Source organism: Echiichthys vipera, assembly GCF_963691815.1.
Source record: "Echiichthys vipera genome assembly, chromosome: 13".
NCBI classification, from domain to species: domain Eukaryota; kingdom Metazoa; phylum Chordata; class Actinopteri; order Perciformes; family Trachinidae; genus Echiichthys; species Echiichthys vipera.
This window is the reverse complement of record NC_139838.1, coordinates 24,154,083-24,173,960: the sequence shown is the minus strand read 5'-3', so window position 1 is coordinate 24,173,960 and position 19,878 is coordinate 24,154,083. Positions and strand designations below refer to the sequence as shown.

General features: G+C 42.3%; 1 protein-coding gene across 1 annotated transcript; it reads right to left on the bottom strand.

The window, feature by feature from the left end:
* Nucleotides 1-958: 958 nt before the first annotated feature.
* On the bottom strand, nt 959-10,129 carry sall3b (spalt-like transcription factor 3b; the record flags this gene model as incomplete). The annotated part of the gene is made up of 4 exons (XM_083926194.1): nt 10,019-10,129; nt 2,768-5,761; nt 2,334-2,680; nt 959-1,351 (listed from the first exon to the last, which is right to left on the bottom strand). Exons 1-4 carry the CDS (start codon nt 10,098-10,100, stop codon nt 959-961), a joined length of 3,816 nt encoding a protein of 1,271 aa, XP_083782320.1. The 5' UTR covers nt 10,101-10,129.
* Between the last annotated feature and the right edge of the window lie 9,749 nt (nt 10,130-19,878).

Here is a 19,878-nt window from a genome sequence, read left to right as displayed (position 1 = left end):
TTAGTCAGAACAAACTTCCACTTCATCATAAACCACTTATACAAAAACTGATTAATGCTAATGCAAACTGAAAACTGATTGCACCCCTCCAAAAAAAGAAAAGTAGCTAATTATTATTAGGTCTAGTACTTGTGTTTTGGAAATATGCTGCAGTTTGAGAGCCGTAGCCTATGGTTTGCTGCAGGCCGACAACAAGAGCATATAGGAAAAACAAAGTACATAAACATGTTAACAAATGAATTTAGTTATAAGTGCATGTTCCTACATGCTTGACCCCTGATTGTATCCAGAAGTTGCACACATGCTTTGTGTATGAGGTCAAGAGAGAGGTAAAGTTTGCAAAAGTAGTTTTGTAAATGAACGAAATGAAAGAACTCAGTATATATTAAAAGTTTTACTACAAATTAGAGTGTAATTTCTAGTGTGAAATAGCATCAAAACAACAACTTTTCGGTGTTTAAACAGAGTGACAGAGGGAATTGAACGTCCAGAGTTTGTTCTATTTTTTTTATTCGGGTCCAACTGTTGTTTAAGAATGACAGTTTCTTACCATAACATTGACAACTGGTACCTGTGGGTATGTATGAGCATGTCTTGTGCTTTGCACCAGCTAGCAGCATTGGGCAGCTGTCCGGAGGAGATAACAGACTCTTTGCATTATTGATTTGAACATTTGTTCCCGTCTTCAGAGCGACCGTACATCAAAGCACCGTAGGCATTTCCAGGTACAAGTTAAACAACTCATTTAATGTATAGAAGAAAAAAAAAACATTCACAAATGACGGCAAAGTAAAATAGCAAAATGTGAATACCCTACAATTCTCTGTCAATTGATAAAAAGTTCCTCTTTAAGTCTATATATAATACATAAGAACAAACAAGGTGTTTTACAAATATTTTAAAGTCCATAATAGATTGCATAAGTATCAAGTCTCCATTCATCTTTTTTTTAATTATTTCAATTGATTCCAATTTCTTTGCTGTCATCGATCAGCATAGAAAAATGCCTATTATTTCCCAGGTCCATGCCCGTCTTGGTTAGACTGGTGATTGGACTTCCTGCCGTGCTCACTCTGTCCATGCCTGCAGTCAGAGGATGCAGCTGAGAGATGCCTCTGTTCTGAATCACTGAGATCTCATTGTTCTTCGTGGCCAGGCTGTTGGCGATGGCCGTCGCGTAGCGGTTCCAAAATCCAGGGTCTACATGCATCGCTCGAGCAGCCAGGTCCTTCTGAAACATCTCTCCGAACTTGGCGGCCTCTCCGCTCAGCAGGGCCATGGGGTTCTCTACGGACAGCCGCCGGCCTCTCCTGGCTGGTGCGTTGTTCCACATGTGAGTTCCCATATGAACCTGAAAATGACACAAGATTTTAGATTTAGTCGATGCTTTTGTATCTAAATGCAAACACATTTAGCACGGGTGGTCCCAGTGAATATCCAGCCCTCTACACTACAAGAACCAGTGCTTTATTCTCCTTAATGAACTTTTACTCCTCGTTCTATATATTTACAGGTTTATGGAGAATATTTTTGCACTTTAAACATGGGTTATGCGTTTACTACATCTCATAACATGATTTTTGAACGCAGGATATTTGATTCATCAAACAACAATCAACAAAACAAAACAATTTGAATTTTCACGAAATTTCTATGCACATTTTAAACCATCTTCTGATATTTTAGAAACAAAACAAATAATTGATGAATGGAGAAAACAATCAGAAAACTAATGTAATATTATATTATATGAATAACTGGAAATTGCAAACTGATTTTTTTTAAATGTGATTGATCAGACACGGTTTTTGAGGTTCTTTCTTGTTGAGAGAAAGAAACTTCACAGATTCTTGTTGAATCTTTTGAGGATTTAGCTCAGACTTTTATTTTGAAAGGTGCACATTAATATCAATTGGGTTTCTAATTGTTCCTACGTTTGCTGAATTCTAATGTAGAGTTTGATAAAAGGGGAATGCTCCGTTTATAAACAGAAAGTTTATCAACAGATTCAACTTACAAACTGGTTTTACTTTCTCTTTCTGTTCTGGACTTTTCACTGGAGACACATTAATACAAGAGAAATGTGTGAATGTTCTGTTTCACTATGACTGCAGAGAGGTTGCCTTAAAATACTGAAAGTGTGGTCTCCATTATGCAGTACAACGCAGAGATAAACCCACTACAAAATTACAAAAATATAATTTGACTGATGATCCGTTTGTTTATTTTAGCTGTAGCTGTCAGAACCCCCCATATACTATTTAACAAGAGCAGATATTTATCACTGAATGTATCAACATCAGCTTGAAGAGAGAAAAACATTCTTTATCCACCTTCAGATTGCCTTTCGTGGTGAAAGCTCTGCCACAGATGGAGCAGACGAACGGCTTCTCTCCGGTGTGTGTGCGCTCATGGATCTGCAGGGCGCTGGCCGACGAGAAGTTCTTCCCGCACACGTTGCAGTTGTGCTGCTTCGGCGTCCTGCGAGGAGGGGCGGGGCCGAGCAGGGAGGTCATCCCCGGGCTGCCGATTGACGTGTAAGCCGGGGGGATGTGGACGCTGAACGGTGTGTGCTGCCCCTCGGACAGGTCGTTTGGTTGACCGTGACCGTTCACCTCGGTTTTTATCAGACCTGATGACGATGTGCTGGTGACGAGGCTGGGGACGCTCTGACCTGCAGCTGCAAAAGAAAGAGCAGAGGGTGAAGTTTTCCCTTAAAACGAAACATTCAAAAGGAAAAATGTTCAATCCACAAATGTCACTGTACCTCTTTCTCTGCTCAGTTGGAATGACATACTATAAGGAGTCTCCTCTTTCACACAGAGCTTGCTGGCCTGTATTCCTCTCAGCTCCTGGGCCGCTGCAGCTGCTGATGCAGAGGTAGGAGACTCAGATTGCTCCCTCTTCACTGAGGCTGCCAAAGGCTCTTGGGATTCTGGCCTGTTGTTGTTCGCCGCAGGTGATTTGATCGTCATGCCTTCTGAGTTGCTTTGAATTGGAGACACTGATACGCGAGGGGAACAGGAGGATTCTGACACATTCGAGCTATTAAGGCTGCAACCCTCCACCCTTTTCTCTGATAAAGAGCATTTAACGTTGAATTGGCTGCTGTCATTAAAGCCATTTGTTAGGGATTTTATACCGCGGGAGTTTAGGCTTATAGCCGAGTCAATCATCCTCATTTGGTTCTCCAGTGCAGCTATACTGGAGACAACGGTGGAGGACTTGGGCGGAGAATAACAATCAGAGATCAGGGGTTTATATGGATTTAGAACTTCCTCCATATTCTCTACCTCCTCTTCCTCCTCCTCATTATCATCCTCCATTGAAATGTCATCAATGAGGTCATTGTCATTGCTGCTGAGACTGTCAAAGTTCTTCTCGTTGAAGGAGATGTTGCTGTCCATCTCCTGCAGCCCGTCCACCAGGGTCGAGTCTGGAATCTGCCCGACCATGTGCATACGGATGTGCTGCTGAAGGACAACAGCGTTAGTGAACTTCTTCTGGCAAATTGGACACGAGTGTAGCACCTGAACGGGAGGGTTTTCTCTGTGAACACCAATGTGAGTCTTCAGGTTGCCTTTGGTGGTGAAAGCTCTGCCGCACACTTTACATTTAAAGGGTCTCTCCCCCGTGTGAATGCGGTAGTGCATCTTTAGCGCACTCTGACAGCTGAGGACACGGTGACAGAGGACGCACTGGTTGGGATCTGTAATCTTTTTGTCAATGTTCTCCACCAGCTGCTGAAGCTTTGAGGTTTCAGATGTTTGCATAGAGTCCAGGAAGCCGCCAGTCGGGCATTTAGTTTCGTCCGAGTTGAACGAGAGGGGGGGAGAGTTGGAGACGGGAGACGCTGAGGTGACGGGTTCAGGTGTGGTGGCCACAGACGGGATGCTGGTTGCCTCTGTTACCGGGTTGGCTCTCAGTCTCAGGGAGCAGTTCTGGGGCAGGTGTACACCCTCTGTTTTCAGTATATTGGACACTTCTGTCTCACGGTTCGACTGCGGAGACTCTGAAACAGGAGAGAAATGAGCCTCACTGCTTCTGTGATTAGGTGACAAAGATACACATTCACCAGGAGCTGGCTGGTAGGGAGATTTAACGGATGGTGTTACACTTACAGGGTCATTTGAGCCTCCGATACTGGTAATAGTGGAGGAAAGCGGAAGACCCATAGTGGCTGGCAGAGCTGCTACAACAGGTTTGCTGTCCAGCCACGAGGAGACGGGTTTTTCTGGAGGGATGGACATTCCATAGGGAATCCCAGAACTCGTTGGCACGTTGTCAAGATATTCTGGCACCGGGTATGGGTTCATCTGAACATGAGGATACTTCTCTTTATGCCTCTGGAAGTGCACCTTTAAGTTGCCTTTCGTGGAAAAGCGATTGCCACAGATGTTGCATTTGAAGGGCCGCTCTCCTGTATGAGAGCGCAGGTGAATCTGCAGAGCGCTGTCGCTGCCAAACACTTTGGCACAGAACCTGCATTTATGCTTGAAGAAGGGCTCCTCTGGGCTGGGCTTTGTTTCGAACAAGGGCACGTTAGGCAGTTTCCCTTTCCTGTGCTTCATCAGGGCTGCGAGAGGGTCAAGTGCATTAGCTGTGGCAGCGATGCTAGCCAAGGGATTGGGGAAAATTACGCTGCTGGGGGGGCTCTGAGGTAGAAATGGCAGGCTGGAGGATGAGCTGAGGAGGCTGCTCTGCCCCAGGGGGAGCGGGCTGGAGGAGCTCAGTGTCTGAGTACAGCTAATGCTGCTGGTGTGTGAGCCTGTATAAGGAGGCAGGAACGTGGAGATGCTGCTGTTGCTGCTGCTGCTGCTGCTGGAGAGAGATGGGATTGAGTTTTCTGAAGAAGTTGAGGTACATGTTACATCTCTAAAGGTGGACTGCCCGTATGTAATTTGTGAGGGGAGACTTTGTGACTTCTCAATCACAGAAGATAAAGAAACAGCAGCCTGTCCGTTGACGGTTGAAGGCATCGCTCCTGACAGAGGCAGGATGGGAGGAGGGGCGATGCCTTGAGAAGGGAAAGGGTTTGGTGCCAGAGAGAGAGATCTGGAGACTGGGTTTAACGCTGCCTGTGTTGGTTGTCTGTTCATGATGGCTACCTGGCTGCAGATCTGCTCAATAAGCTGCAGCTGGTGGACCTGTTGTTGCTGCAGAGCCAGCAGATGCTCCAGGATCACCGGGATGGCAGCTGAAGCCACCCTCCCTCCAGCGCCACTGCTGCTGATCCCCTGGGAGAACTGGGCGACAGCCACTCTGGTGCTGTGAAGGATCTCCAGCGTCACGTTTGTACTCGGCATGCCGTAGCTGCCAGCAGCTGACATCTGGGGGGAAGTGGACTCAGCTGAATCTGGAGGCTGAGGGCTGGAGGTTGTGGTGTATTTGTCCTGTGGGCGATGTTCAAGCTCCATGGCTTCATCGCGCTCCATGCCTTCCTCTAAGTTATCCACACTGTCGCTGTCATTCACCAGCGTCTCCCCCAGCTCAAAGCCAGCGTCTGTGGACTCTGCTGCAGACGAGTCACTGGACGCCACACTAGGAACCGGAGAGGGTCCAATAGGAGATTCCTCAGGAACCGGCATCCCATCGTTGTCCTTTACGATCAGCACCAAGGGATCCTCAGTGCAGACTTTCTGATGTACACTCAGTTCAGTCCAAGTGAAGAACTCAGCACAGCATTTGTCACAGATGTGTGTGTCCTCACTGCTGTGGCAGCCTCTACTGGGCTCCTCGCTCTCCATGCCCTCCACGATGCCTGAAAGCATAAAAAAAAAAAAAGGACAGATTTGATCAATTGATCATTTATCATCCTGATACTTCACCACAGGGACAGACTTTCCTTTATCACATCGTAATTAATCCCCACACACAGAGCAGTGAGTCCATCTTTCTGAAATCCTCGTTCAAACCCACTGAAGTTGAAAACCCACGAGAGAGAAGTGTCCAAGGAAAACAAACATGTCAAGCTGAATTACAAGGTTTTTACAAAATGATGCAAATCACATAGAAACAGAGCATTTTAACTTTAAAGAAAACATTTATGTAATTAACCCAACACATATATCATATATACATTTATGTAACATTATCCCACAGTGTGAAACAAATGTTTTTCTTACTGTGAAGCTGCTTAAGAGGAAACTGAATGGTTTTTACTACAAATAATACATTTATTTTTCTCTATTTATGTCTGAAATTGGATTATAGGTAAGCCATCATTTCCCCACAGCAGTTAAAAGCAGTTATATATATATATATATATATATATATATATATATATATATATATATATATATATATATATATGCAATCCTCAAATTCAACAGGCCATAATAACATGGCTTTAAAGTGTTGACAGAGGTTTTAAACTCGCACCCCATGTTCAGATGTTAATAATCTTCCCGGAAAATCAATAAAGTTCAATGAAGTTATCCGACCTCTCGATTGTGCATTCAGACAGATAATGAAACTCCATTCAGTGTATCGATTTATTTTGTGCATTCATACATTTCAGTAACGTCGCATATTTATGCACAAAAGTTGAGCGTTTTTTCAACATTTTGTTCTAATACCTGGAGTTTAGTTTAGTCAGATGGTGTGAAGTTAACTGTAAAACACTTTGTTTTTAAGCAGAAAATCACAGAAATTTGATATTTAAACGGTTTGAAACACACCAATCAGTCAATAGTGTATAAATCCTAAAGATAGAGACTAGATCGTGATGTTTCTATGACAGTAAATGATGTGAGTGTATCACTTTTACATTGTTATCAAGCTCTAAATTTACAGGAAAATAAAAATAGAACAAAACAATAAAAGACCCAGAATAACGTGATATGAACAGAATATAACGTGTGGATTTGTTGTTTTAATTACTAACTCATGTGGGATTGTAAGGTCAACCCACTGTTATGGTTACATTTGGTTATATCTGTAAAAAAACAACAACAACTACACAACACGTCACATATCTGACACACTTCAGTGACACTCTTCCTTCTGTTTGACGGTAATCTTTAATATTTTAGAATCACTGTTGCATCTGTTCAGGCTTTGCCCCATTAGAGAACAGACAGCAATACCAGATGGAAAGATTGGAGGAAATCAATAGTAAATTAATGTTACATACACTCGGGCTTCCCAACACAAGAATATTTTTTTAAAAGGGACAAAAGTAGAAAGACGGATATTTTGAGGGGTTTTTCATTCAATATCTTTGCAAATATACAATAATTTACTTTTTATTTTCACTATTTTATGAAATGTAATTTTCTTTCTGCTACATAATAATCATTATCTAGTGTGTGTGTGTGTGTGTGTGTGTGTGTGTGTGTGTGTGTGTGTGTGTGTGTGTGTGTGTGTGTGTGTGTGTGTGTGTGGGCGACATATGTGCTTTACCTTTGTTCGTAAACACAATTTAAACGTGCATGTATTTGTGCTGAATTTAACAAGGATGTGTGCATGTGTACGTGTGTGTGTGTGTGTGTGTGTGTGTGTGTGTGTGTGTGTGTGTGTGTGTGTGTGTGTGTGTGTGTGTGTGTGTGTGTGTGTGTGTGTGTGTTCCCAAATGTAGTCAATACACTCCAGTTAACGCTATATTTCACCACCTGAAAGAAAGAGTGAGTCCCAGTGTGCTGAAGCTAAACGCAGACTGGGACGTCTGTTGTATTTATAATGATACAGTAACTCAACCAAACCTAATGCAAACACACCTGCAAAGTCTGTATTAATGAGGCAGAAGTTAATACATTAAAGGTTTTGGCTTCCAACTGTCTCACATGTAAGATAATAAAAACGGATTTTAAATAAAAAACCATGTCAGTGTACAAAAGCAGAGTGTGCCCACAGCTGAGTGGCTTAAATGTATTTGAAAGTCGACTCGTCAGAGGTAAATAATCAAAGTCGCTGGCTCACCATGTGGGTGGTCTGAAGATCACCAAGGCGATTCAGCAAACACAGAAGCGAAAACACTTTCACCGTTTTAGCTGAGGATTTCGTCTGCACTTTGTACCATTAACGTCCAGCAAAAACAAAGAAAAGATCAGTTTTGATTTAACGCTGGGAAGATATTTCCAAATATAATAACACACTGTTAGAAACGTCTTTTTTTTTTTTTAAAAGAAGGTCTATGTCGCTCAACCAGGAGCAGAAAACAGATTTATATGTTTCTCGCTGTGTGGTTTGGCGATGAGAGGAGAAATAAAAAAAAAAAAAAAGATCATGAAGCTGCAGCTGAAAAGCAAACAGACTCAGCCCGTCGTCAACGCCTCTTTGCCTCCTCTCCGTGTCACCTCCGGGCTGTAGAGGTCAACGGTTCACATGTACTAATTGTATTATGATCCAGACATGGAGCACTTGCCCCTCGCAGGGTGAGGCTGACAAAGGTTAAGTCAGCAGGCTCAATCAAAGCCCGACTCCGAGTGGCGAGCCCCCCGCCTGGCTGCAGGGCTGTGGGAGGGCCCGAGTGAGCAGGGCCTCTTCCACATCGACACCTTTTTACAGCCACAAATAATAATAATAAATAAATCACTGAGGAAACAACAACAGTGACGGGGGTGATTTGGGTTAATGTGTGGAATTGGTTGGGTCTTCTGCTTTTGAGAATTGTGCCATAAATGAATAACAAGTTCGATATTGATACAAATAAATACACATGAATCAAATTAATCACATTACATTCGATTCATTTAGATTTATGAACTGTCAGATGAAGCCAGGACGCGTGTAAAGAAGCGTTTGCACCAAATTTACATGTTAAATACTTTAAATTTGATGTGGCATGGTGGTAAATTTTGCCCAAAACATGAAAAAGGACGATGGCTGAATTTAATTCAAATTTCACGCATATCCAGTGGTTTAAAAGGTTGATTTATGGTTCAAATATTGGTGCTGATGTGAGTTCGTGCTCGGCTGTTAAGTGTTGATTAAAAGGTTCAAATAACATCCAGGCTTTCCTGCACATACTTGAGGAGCAAATGTAATTGTTTAATAAAATATTAAAATATTAGAAATGATGTTATAGGCTCCTGGTGTACAGTGACATAGGATGGAAATATGATAAAGAAGTGTGATCTAGTTACAAATAGTGTGTACATGGCTGATCATTTTTAATAATTGTCATACACTCCTGGGGAGATTATGAAATACTGGATGATGAGATCCATTTAGGCGGTTGTTGATCGTAATTATGAAATCATTTGTGCTGAAAATAAAGGATGTTAGTAAAGCATAACAGTAAATAAGTCCCCATGTAGGTAAAGACACTAATATACTCGTAAAAGTAATTTAATTTTTCCTGGTTTATAATGTAAATGATTCTCATTTAAAGTTGTGATAGTTGTCATGAGCCAAAACACAGAAACATAATCTGTAGAAATAACCCTTTAACATATAATTTATGTATGTTTTCATGGTTATTTCCATTGGTTTGTTCTGTATTTTGGTGGATTTTACAGACAGGCCTGGGTCCTACTTATCTTATCAAACATTAATTAAATAAGAATAGTTATTGGTGAGGTATTCTGTCGGTCTGTAGGCTGGTGTTTGCACCCGTGGGCCTGTTGTGTCAGCAGCCAGTTCATAAATCTGGATCAAATATTTGATAAAAACGTTTAAAAAACACAATTTAAATATGCAGCATTACAGTAAATCCCCCTTCTCTGATCTTAATATAGACTTCTTTACACTTTGTAATACAAAAAAGGTTCAAGTTGACTTTAAAAGTGAAAGTGTGAAACTAAGTGATCGCAAAATATTTAAAAAATAATAATAATAAAACTCAAACAGGAAGTAAACCTACCTAAATCAGTTTATTTCATTTGCCAAATAAGAGTTTTTCCACATTTGCAGTTTATTTTTAGAGCTACCATCGTCGGTTTCCTCGTATCCCTTTCCTTAAACACACCATTCTCAATAAAAGCCTGTGTAAGTGAAGCTGCTGGAGTTGTGTTTGTTTACACCGGCAGCTGAAGGAACCCCGGTAAAAGTGGTTTAAAGCCTCCCGGACACCTACCATGTCTGCAGAGGAGTCCGCTCTGTGTCGCCTCTTCATCTGACTGGAGGTGCTGCGGTTTGGCTTGCTTGCGGCGGGACATGTTGATCTCTCTCTGCGGCTCGCTGCTGCCTTTCGCCGACTCATCTAACAGCAGCGAATGGGACCCTTCAGAGGGAGCGGGGTCGGTGAAATAAGCGAACGGTGGCTGGTGTTGATGCCCGTGTGCAGATTGCGCATGTCAGTGTAATTGTGATGGAGGAAGGATAATGCTTTTACGACTCTTGCTGCCCTTCGATGGGTGATTGGCTGCGCTCCAACCAACTCACACTAGATATGGAAATGAGGGATGGGGTTTAATAATAATTAGTTCACTTCCTGTCCGGTGTGTGGCTGCTTTTACGCACAACTCCGAGCAGCTCCAACATGGTTTAGTCCGACTGTGTGGTTCGTGCGTTTTGGAGAAGTCTTGGGTTTAACTTTGTGGCCAAATGCTGCATCTCGGTGCCCGTTTAGCTTTATAAGATGAGCTTGTTCCCCTTCTGAGCTCTTGGATGAGTTTGTGCCAAAACAGACGCTCCGGTTTGAGCTGACTTCTCCGGCTGTAGATGGAAGGATGTCCCGGTTCAATCTGTCGCATCACACACACTTAAGGCAGCACAGCAACACAGGCAGGAGCAGTTATCCTTTCAGTGGAGGATAGGTTGTATGTGAGTCTCCAAAAAAAAACTGCATTAAATCCAGAATCGACGTGTTAGAAGAGGTAATTATTGCGTAAAAGGTGAAAAACGGATTAAATGCGTGCGTAAAGTCAAAGTTTGTGCGTAAAAATCTCGCTCAGGTCGCAGATAGGTCCGATCTGAAACTGGAGGCTGTCGGAAGTGTGACTCCCTGGTTTATCCGAGGCACCGGCGCTCTCCTTGTTGCCTCCGCCTCCGGTCCATCATTAGATGCCCTTCAGCCGACTGCGATAGGCTACTGCCAGGATACCACAGGAGGTGTTGGAGCCCTTGCTTCATTTGTTACGACCTCCCACAATTTGGCGCCATAATAGACCGAAAAATGTCTCTAAGTTGGGAGGAACTCTTCCTTTGAGTGATGGTCAGGGAAGTGTGGAGGGTAAACCAACCTGAGCTCAGTTTGTAATGTTATGGAGTGAAGTGCAATGAGAACAGGGCGTTGAAAGGAAAATTAGGCTAACTGGACCTTTATTTTTGTAGTTTTTGCTTAAGTTTGGGTGGTGGGTTGACATTCAAATCCAAAACTCACAATGGTAAATGAAGCCAGGGTCAGTCATTACAAGCCCAATATCAGAGTGCGACATGTTTAATAAAATCTGTTTTTATGTTATTGTTTGATCCTCCTCTTCCACAGACTGTAGCTATTTCAAAGCCGAGAGAAGAATGAAGCATACTTCACCAAAGCTGTAATCCCTTTTCACCAGGCATTGTCCCAAAACTTGTAATTATGTGGTATTAAAAGATGCAGCTGGGGGAGGACAGAATCAGCTGTTGATAATTGCAAGTACTACACAACAGCCTGGTATTGATCGCCATGTCTCCTATTCCCCTGCTATGGAGAGATAAGGAGGACCCACTCCCGCTGGAATATAATTTCTTCTGACCTATCAGGTTTCTACAGACTTATGATGAATAGCCAGAGTGGCCGGGAGGGCTTATCTGGAAACTCAACCCTCCTTGATTCAATATTGATTCTTTGTAACCAGCGACGACACACAAAATCAAACTAGCAACTACTTGACCATGATCTCTTCCAGATTCTAACTTGGCCTTCACTAACGCAGGCACTTGAGTTTCATCATCAAAGTGCGTCTGTTAGAGGAAGAAAATGCATCAGTTTGTATTGATTAGTTATGACGAGCAACAGTGTGTCTGAAGTGGTTCAGTCAATCCTATTCAAGATCAAATAACATGTAAATAAAAGCACTTTTCAGTTTCCTGTGTAAATGTATTGTAAATGAATACAAGGAGTTGTGCACAATAATATAAATAAATGATAATGCATCAAACACTGCCACTGTGAAGCTTCAACTGTTAAACTTTGATCGATACGTGAGAGAGGTGTCAGTTCAACTCTGCAGCTAATTATGATTGTACGTCAGAAGTCGATGAACAGCTGCAGCTGATGGAGATCACAGTCCTCCCCATGACCAGGAAGGTGAATCACATCACTCCAGTCTGGAGGTCTTTACAGTGGCCACCTGTGTGTCAAAGAACTGATTTCAGAAAACTGTCGGTTTAAAAAAGCACAAAATGGTTTAAGGCCAAAAGACATTTCTGATCTTCTGTGACCTTCTGACCCATCCAGACCTGCAGGTCGTCTGGTTCAGGTCTGGTTCAGGTCTGGTTCAGGTCTGGTTCAGGTCTTGTTCAGGTCTGATTCAGGTCTTGTTCAGGTCTGGTTCAGGTCTGGTTCAGGTCTGGTTCAGGTCTTGTTCAGGTCTGGTTCAGGTCTGGTTCAGGTCTGGTTCAGGTCTTGTTCAGGTCTGATTCAGGTCTGATTCAGGTCTGGTTCAGGTCTGGTTCAGGTCTGGTTCAGGTCTTGTTCAGGTCTGATTCAGGTCTGATTCAGGTCTGTTTCAGGTCTGATTCAGGTCTTGTTCAGGTCTGATTCAGGTCTGGTTCAGGTCTGGTTCAGGTCTTGTTCAGGTCTGATTCAGGTCTGGTTCAGGTCTGATTCAGGTCTGATTCAGGTCTGGTTCAGGTCTTGTTCAGGTCTGATTTAGGTCTGGTTCAGGTCTGGTTCAGGTCTGGTTCAGGTCTTGTTCAGGTCTGATTCAGGTCTGATTCAGGTCTGGTTCAGGTCTGATTCAGGTCTGGTTCAGGTCTTGTTCAGGTCTGATTCAGGTCTGGTTCAGGTCTGGTTCAGGTCTGGTTCAGGTCTTGTTCAGGTCTGATTCAGGTCTGGTTCAGGTCTTGTTCAGGTCTTGTTCAGGTCTGATTCAGGTCTGGTTCAGGTCTTGTTCAGGTCTTGTTCAGGTCTGGTTCAGGTCTGATTCAGGTCTTGTTCAGGTCTGGTTCAGGTCTGGTTCCGGTCTGGTTCAGGTCTGATTCAGGTCTGGTTCCGGTCTGGTTCAGGTCTGGTTCAGGTCTAGTTTCTGTCCCCAGATCAGGACTAAACATGGAGAAGCAGCGTTCAGTTCACACGCCCGGAACAAACTTCCAGAAAAACGCAGGTCTGCTGCAGCTCTCATTTCTTTTAAACACAAAGCTGAATACTTTTCTGTTTGATGCTGCCTTTAAAAAAATAAAATACTAATTTCTTACACAGCACTGTAACTTTTATCATCGCACTTTACACGCGTCTTATCCTATTTTAGCTTGTTTTTATTTCTTATTCTGTTTAATGGCTGTTTTAAATGTTTTAATTGCTTTTAAATGATTAATGCAAAGAATTTTGAATTGCTGAAATGTGCTGTAGAAATAAACTAGCCTTCCCCATGAGTACGTTAACCGAGTGTCGTACGAGATTACAAACAGGACTACAAACAGGATGATAAACAGGAGCATAATTAGGTTTTTAGAAAGACTGATGTCGTGAATCATACATGACGCTTTAGCAGATAAGAATTTGGGTGTGTTTTTTTATGTTTCTTTGTTTGTTTTCCCTGGTTTGGTTGGAAAAATGATTAACCAGTACCCTTTCAGTATACTATTAAATAATCTCCAGACACGTCTTATTATTATGTAAATAAATATAGGTGGAAAAACAGACAAATAGGTTGATGTATACGTGTTAAATTTTACTGTATAACTTGTGTACATTGTTGAGTATTTTCTTTAAACTACACCCTAATAAGACATGAATGTTATGGGATCTCTTACAAGCCTAAATTTCAAAATAAAAGTAGATGTAGTCAGTGATCATTATCCTGGCAAACTATTTCCACACCTTCAACTAGAAAAATGTAAATTTGCACTTTGTAACAGATCTTTAAATCTCCCGAAATACAGACAAAATGGACTCAGTTGTAGCTGCAGCCCTAAATATAATGTATATAAAATGTAACGTAAAATGTGTTTCTTGTAATTTGTCCAGTGGATGCACAGAACAATACACACACCCGGATTAAAGTTCACTGAACTTCAAGGTGTTTCTGTTATTTTGACCACCCTGTGGACATCAACGACACCCCCCGAAAGTGGGAAAACTTTAAATCTCAATTGTATTTTGTCGACTTCACTGTGCTGCTGTAACAAAAATCAAGAACGCAAAAGAGGTGGAAAAAAAAGGGGGATCACACTCAAAGCTTCACTAAGTGACATCAGTTAATAAGACTATTTTTAACATCATTTTTAATCACTTACTTTAATACAAAGCCAGAACATTAACAGGTTTAAAAGGAACCAAACACTCTCTGCTGCTAAGCTCCACTGTGTCTGCAGCTTGAGAGACTGTCACCAAGAATGAAATACCGTCCGTATAAAGGTGAAAATTGAGTCTGCAGATTTGAGAAGATTCCCCGCGCCCAGTTGAAGTCTGTACTGTATGAAAATTACAGTAAAAGTCTGTGTGATTTACACGCAGCTGAAAGGCAGCAGTGGATACGTGCTGTCAGCCGCTGCCAGCAGACAGGAATGTGAGAGCTGCCGTACGCAGCACGAGGCCTCAGATGGAGATATGACAAGCTAATGGCCGCTGGGACGGACAGCGATCAGCTACGAGAGAAATGCAAAGCTCTGCAGAGATACGTCAGGCTGAAGACACGACACGAGTCCTGGGGAAGAGTTTGAGACTTGATGTCTTCATACTGAGGTGTTAACTGAGCAACAGGAAAAACCTCATCCATTGGAGGTCTATTTTATCAGCATCTGCGTGGCGTATAAGGGACGTTTGGGCCAATATTTCACATAAAAAGAGTCAGTTCGGCTACTTTTTATGCTCTTAACCCTCACTGAGCTGCCGGCGGATCGTCACAAACGCAAGAACCTAATTTTGAAATCAAGTGGAGAGCCCCAAAGTTTACAAAGACAACAAAAATGAGACTGGATTGCGGGTAAATGTGTATGAATTAATGCGCAGGTAATCCCTAATATTTCATTGAGCTGATACAGAATATATATATTTATATATATGATATTATGAGACAATGTGGAATAAAATGACTATTTAAAAAATGCATAAGGAAGTTAAGGGAAACTAAAAGAGGCAGCTGCATTAACAAAGTAGTTTCAATGGAAACTGCCATAGACAACCAGCAAGACCTTAACGACAAAATACGCGTTTGTCATTGGCGTCCAGTTCAACCCATTTTCTAATCCGGCATTTCTATTGACAGGACGACAGCGTTTGTAACAGCCGTTATTTGCACAACCACAATGGAGTCCTTTGTCAGGAAAACACACTCTTTTTACATCTGGTTGTTGTCTCTTCAAATCTCTTTTTTAGTGCTTTGAGCCAGATCAGTGTCCCTGGATATTATATTGGATGAATCTGCAGCACTCAGTTTGTGTCCGGTGCCAGTGTGGGTTAAAAGGTTTGCTCTTTATGTAACAAAGCAGAATGAATGAGTGTAGAAGGCCACGTGGGAAAACCAGAGTTTGTGTCTCATTAATCTGACTGTCATATCCAGTCCCTGTACTTAGCCTTAGCGTACTACATGTGCTAATTAAAAAAAAAACGTTGGCATTGGACTAGTTTTTTCAAGGTCCCGTATGTAAAAAAAAGTGAGCTTTCCACGTCTTTTGTGTGTTTGAGCGATATTAACACAGTGAAAGCATCAAAACACTCAATCTAAAGAGAAATGCACCCTGCCCGTATTCAGAAACTCTGCCTTTAAACGAGCCGTCAGGACTTCTGTCGTTTCCCGGCTGCGATGAAGGTGCAGAGACGCAGAGTGTGCACATGCAGACGACAGGAAAACGCTGAACAATCAGAGCTGACGGGGCTTTTTCAGCAGGGTTTCTTAAGGAGACAGGCGCGTTTCACACATAGGGTGAATACAGGTATACAAATAAATAAATATAATATATATATATATATATATATATATGTGTGTGTGTGTGTTTTTGAACGTTAAAGCATGTAAACATGTTCTAGTAAAACCCCAAAATATGAGTATTAACCTGGAAATTCACATATGTCCCTTTTAAAAAATGTAATTGTATGAATATTAATGTTCTTTCTAGAAACAGAATAAAGTCAATCTCACCTCCTTTGTATTGAGGTGGTGACACAACTCTATAAAGTGAATATTTCCAAAAATATATGGGTTGATGCCACGAACGATGTGGGAGAAAATCTGCTTTTCTTTGTGAGAATCGGGTTAGCTGACCCTTTAAAGTATATTTGGGGAATTTAGTCAAATCCTGAGTCTGAGTATCCAAGAGTAAGAAGTGCAAAGGCTGAAAGCTCCAGACTGCAGCCTCAGTTCGTAACGTAGAAGTCTGTGGAGGCTGCTGCTTCATTTGATTTACTTTTCAGTGAAACCAACTGGATCATAACAAGTTTTTAGTTGGACATATTTCTCCTCTGGGGGGCTTCAGGGTGGCAGTCTGTTTATCCCTCCACCACCGGCACCGAGCTGCAGAATAGATCTAAAAGAATTACACTCGCTCAGGCTCTGTTTCCTCATATAATCACACAAAAGGATTTTTCTAGAAAATGATCATAAATCACAGGCCGGATCAATACGCCGGGCCCAGGCTGCACAAGCCTGATAACACAATCAATACAGAGTATTTGGATTTTAATTAATACATGACGGTGCCTCAGCCCTGAAACAGTGAAATACGACCTCCACCCCTTTTGAAATACGTCCTGCAGAGCATCACATGGACTGATATCTGCTGCAGCTCATCAGATCAGTGGCACCTGAGGAGCCAGAGGAGCTGAGAGACACACGCTTCGAAGGTGGGCATATATCCGTACAAGAAGTAGGTAAAACAAGACTAAGTCGGTCTCTGTGAGGCTCGGTGCTTTGAGCTTCATGCTAACATTAGCATGCTAATATGCTCACGATAACAAGATGCTGATGTCAAGGCATGATCAAAAACTCGGCGAATGCAGAAGCCCGCATCAGCCGATACAGATACACCTAAAAAACACAAATATCGGCCGATTTATTAGTCCATCACTACTAAAACCACAAATGTCGCTATAAGAAAAGTGAGAATCAGCGAAGTCAAGCTGAGGTTGCGTCCTCACAGCTACGTTTCCATCTTTAAAACTATCTCCATCCTCATAAGCGTTTTAAGCATCGTTTCAGAGCCAATCTCAGTCCATGCTTACATGCCTGAAAACACATATCATGGACCATTCCCGTACACTGGGCGTGCACACAGGCATAAACATGGTGTAAGGCATTTCGCTGAACCGGAGAATTTAACTGAACAGCAGCTGCTAGCATCGACGACAAGGTCAGAAACCAGAACTGGATACAGCGTTCGAGGCAGAGCCCTGTTCATTCCTATTTAAGTTTCTCAGTGGCGCATGAAGCGTGTCCGAAACGCCTGCAATTTGTTATCCATGCTGAATTAACCACCGGTAGTCAGGGTTAATGTCATTTGATTTCTTCCGGTATAGGGTCAGGGAAGGACATGTCTGGACTGATGGGACCCAGTCAGAGAGCAAATGTGGGTGTCTACGTGATAGTTTCCAAACGACTCCGTTAATAAAACTAAAACGCAACTTTTCAAACTAAAACAGGGTCGTAGTGTTTCAAAAAGTCTCGGTTTCTAAGAGTTTTTAAACACCAGAGTCGTGTGGACACCGGGCAACAGTTATGCCTTTTAAAACCAAACACATATTAGTGTGAATCTAGCTTGAATCATTCTCTAGCGACCATGAATGTCTGTACATAATTTCATGTCAATTTACCCAACAGTTAGAGAGTAGTTAGAGTCAACATGCTTGTGGCCCTGCAGGAAAAGACAGATGATCGGCAAAGTCATCGCGATTCATCCTCTGGTGAACGTGAACGTCTGAGCCAAATTTCACAGAAATTCACCCAACAGATGTTCAGATATTTCAGTCTGGACCAAAAATGGTGGACCGACCGTCTAACACCGCCATCCCTCGAGCCGTGCGGCTAAAAACAAGAGACCGATCACTCCGGTCCGTCCTCACGTCCCTCCACAGAGACCAGCAGCAATTGTCAAAGCGGATATGGAAGCTCAGACAGAGGCTCCCCTGCAATATCCAAAACCTTCACTCAGCAGTTATTGCAGCTGAATGGGAGCAGGTCCTTCATCCCAAAACACAAAGCAAACGGGGAATAGACCAAAAAGAAATCAAAAGTGAACAAAGAGGGATTGAACGGAGAGGGGAGAGTGATAGACAGCACCAAGACAGGGCTGTTAGGTTATGTAGACTGAGGGCTGAGTGGTCGGGAAATTTCTGATCGCTTTAATTCACTACATCCAACTTGGCTCGGCTCTCTCCCCCTCTCCGCTTTTATCTAACACTGTGTTTCTGTATTGATTTTTTTTTTCTTTATCTTCAAGGCTGGATAAGAGGACAGAGAAGTACGGGAGTGAGAGTGAATGGAGAACTTTCCTGAAGATTGCTGCTATTCTCCGACTTATTGCCTCCTGTCCTTCACGGTTTCACATGACGTCCCGGGTGTCAGGATCGCCTTCAAGCTGTAAATGAGGAAGCTGATGATACCGGCGGACTGGGATCAAAAAGCGAGGAAATTGGTGGTGGTGAGGTGGAAAGAAATGGACGGGAATGAAATAAAAATCTAAAAGTGTGGGGTAATATCACACGGGTGTAAATATTTGTTGGAGCACAGGCAACAAAAAAAAAGCAGAATATTTCCTTCAGGGAAGTTTTTGTCGCTTGAGGAAACTTTTAAAGCTGCTGAGATGATGAGAGAAAACAGGGACGCAGATTAAAAACACCTCCTCCGCTGCTGTTTTCTTACACATAAAAGCCTCGTAATGATGTGTTTGGGACTTTGTTGACGTGCAAGCTTACGTGACAACGAACCTAACGGCGAGAGAAAGAAAAAAAAGGGCCGCACATTTCAGGAAAAAGAGGAAATTAATCCTTCTCACAAACATGCGTGCCAATTACAACAATGGCTGCAATAAAACAGTAGTTAATTACAACCTTTGAGCAAGTAACATCTGAGGCTACAATATAACGCAGTGGCCTACTTTACATGATATACACCAGAGCCTGCTGTGACAGAAAATCTTGTTTTCAGCAGATTATTTACTGGAAGTACCTCCGCGGACGGGGTTAAGCAGTAGATTTGTTAAAACAAAGAGGAGATTGTCTTGAATGCAGCAGCAGGACGCCTCTTTCTTATTCCAGAAACAATTAGACGGCACAAACGTTTCGAATGAGAATAGATGTTTCCAGATCAAAGTGAAAGTAAGAAGTCTTTTCAGAGCCGACTAACAAAGCAGATTAGCCACAGGTAGCCTTTTGTTTCAACAGGAACAGCATTTTATATCAACTCTGACGAATAATCTGGTTTGGGGAATCACTTAATCTGGAAAACATGCAGAGCGTCCCCGCAGTGGGTTTATATTCAAGGTAGAAATCCACAAAGAACTTGTAGTTTTGTAATTAAATGTGACTTATTGCAGCAACAATCAATGCTGGAGAAACACTTAATATGTGGAGTCAAGCGCTGTATCTAAGTACAGTTTGGAGGATCTTTACTGGAGTAAAAGACGTTTAAATGGTAATACGTGTAAACTGTAGAGAACAGCAGGGACGCTTTTCTCTTTTCCTGAAGTTCTGACGAGAAAAATTAAAGTAAAATGAAATATCACTTATTGGATTTACATGATTAAACTGATACAAAGAAGCCGACAAATTAAAATGTTTAAAAAGTTTAAAAAATTCCCTCAAAAATGGAAAAATCATGAAAATCTTAAAAAATCTGTTTAAAAAAATGAATTAAT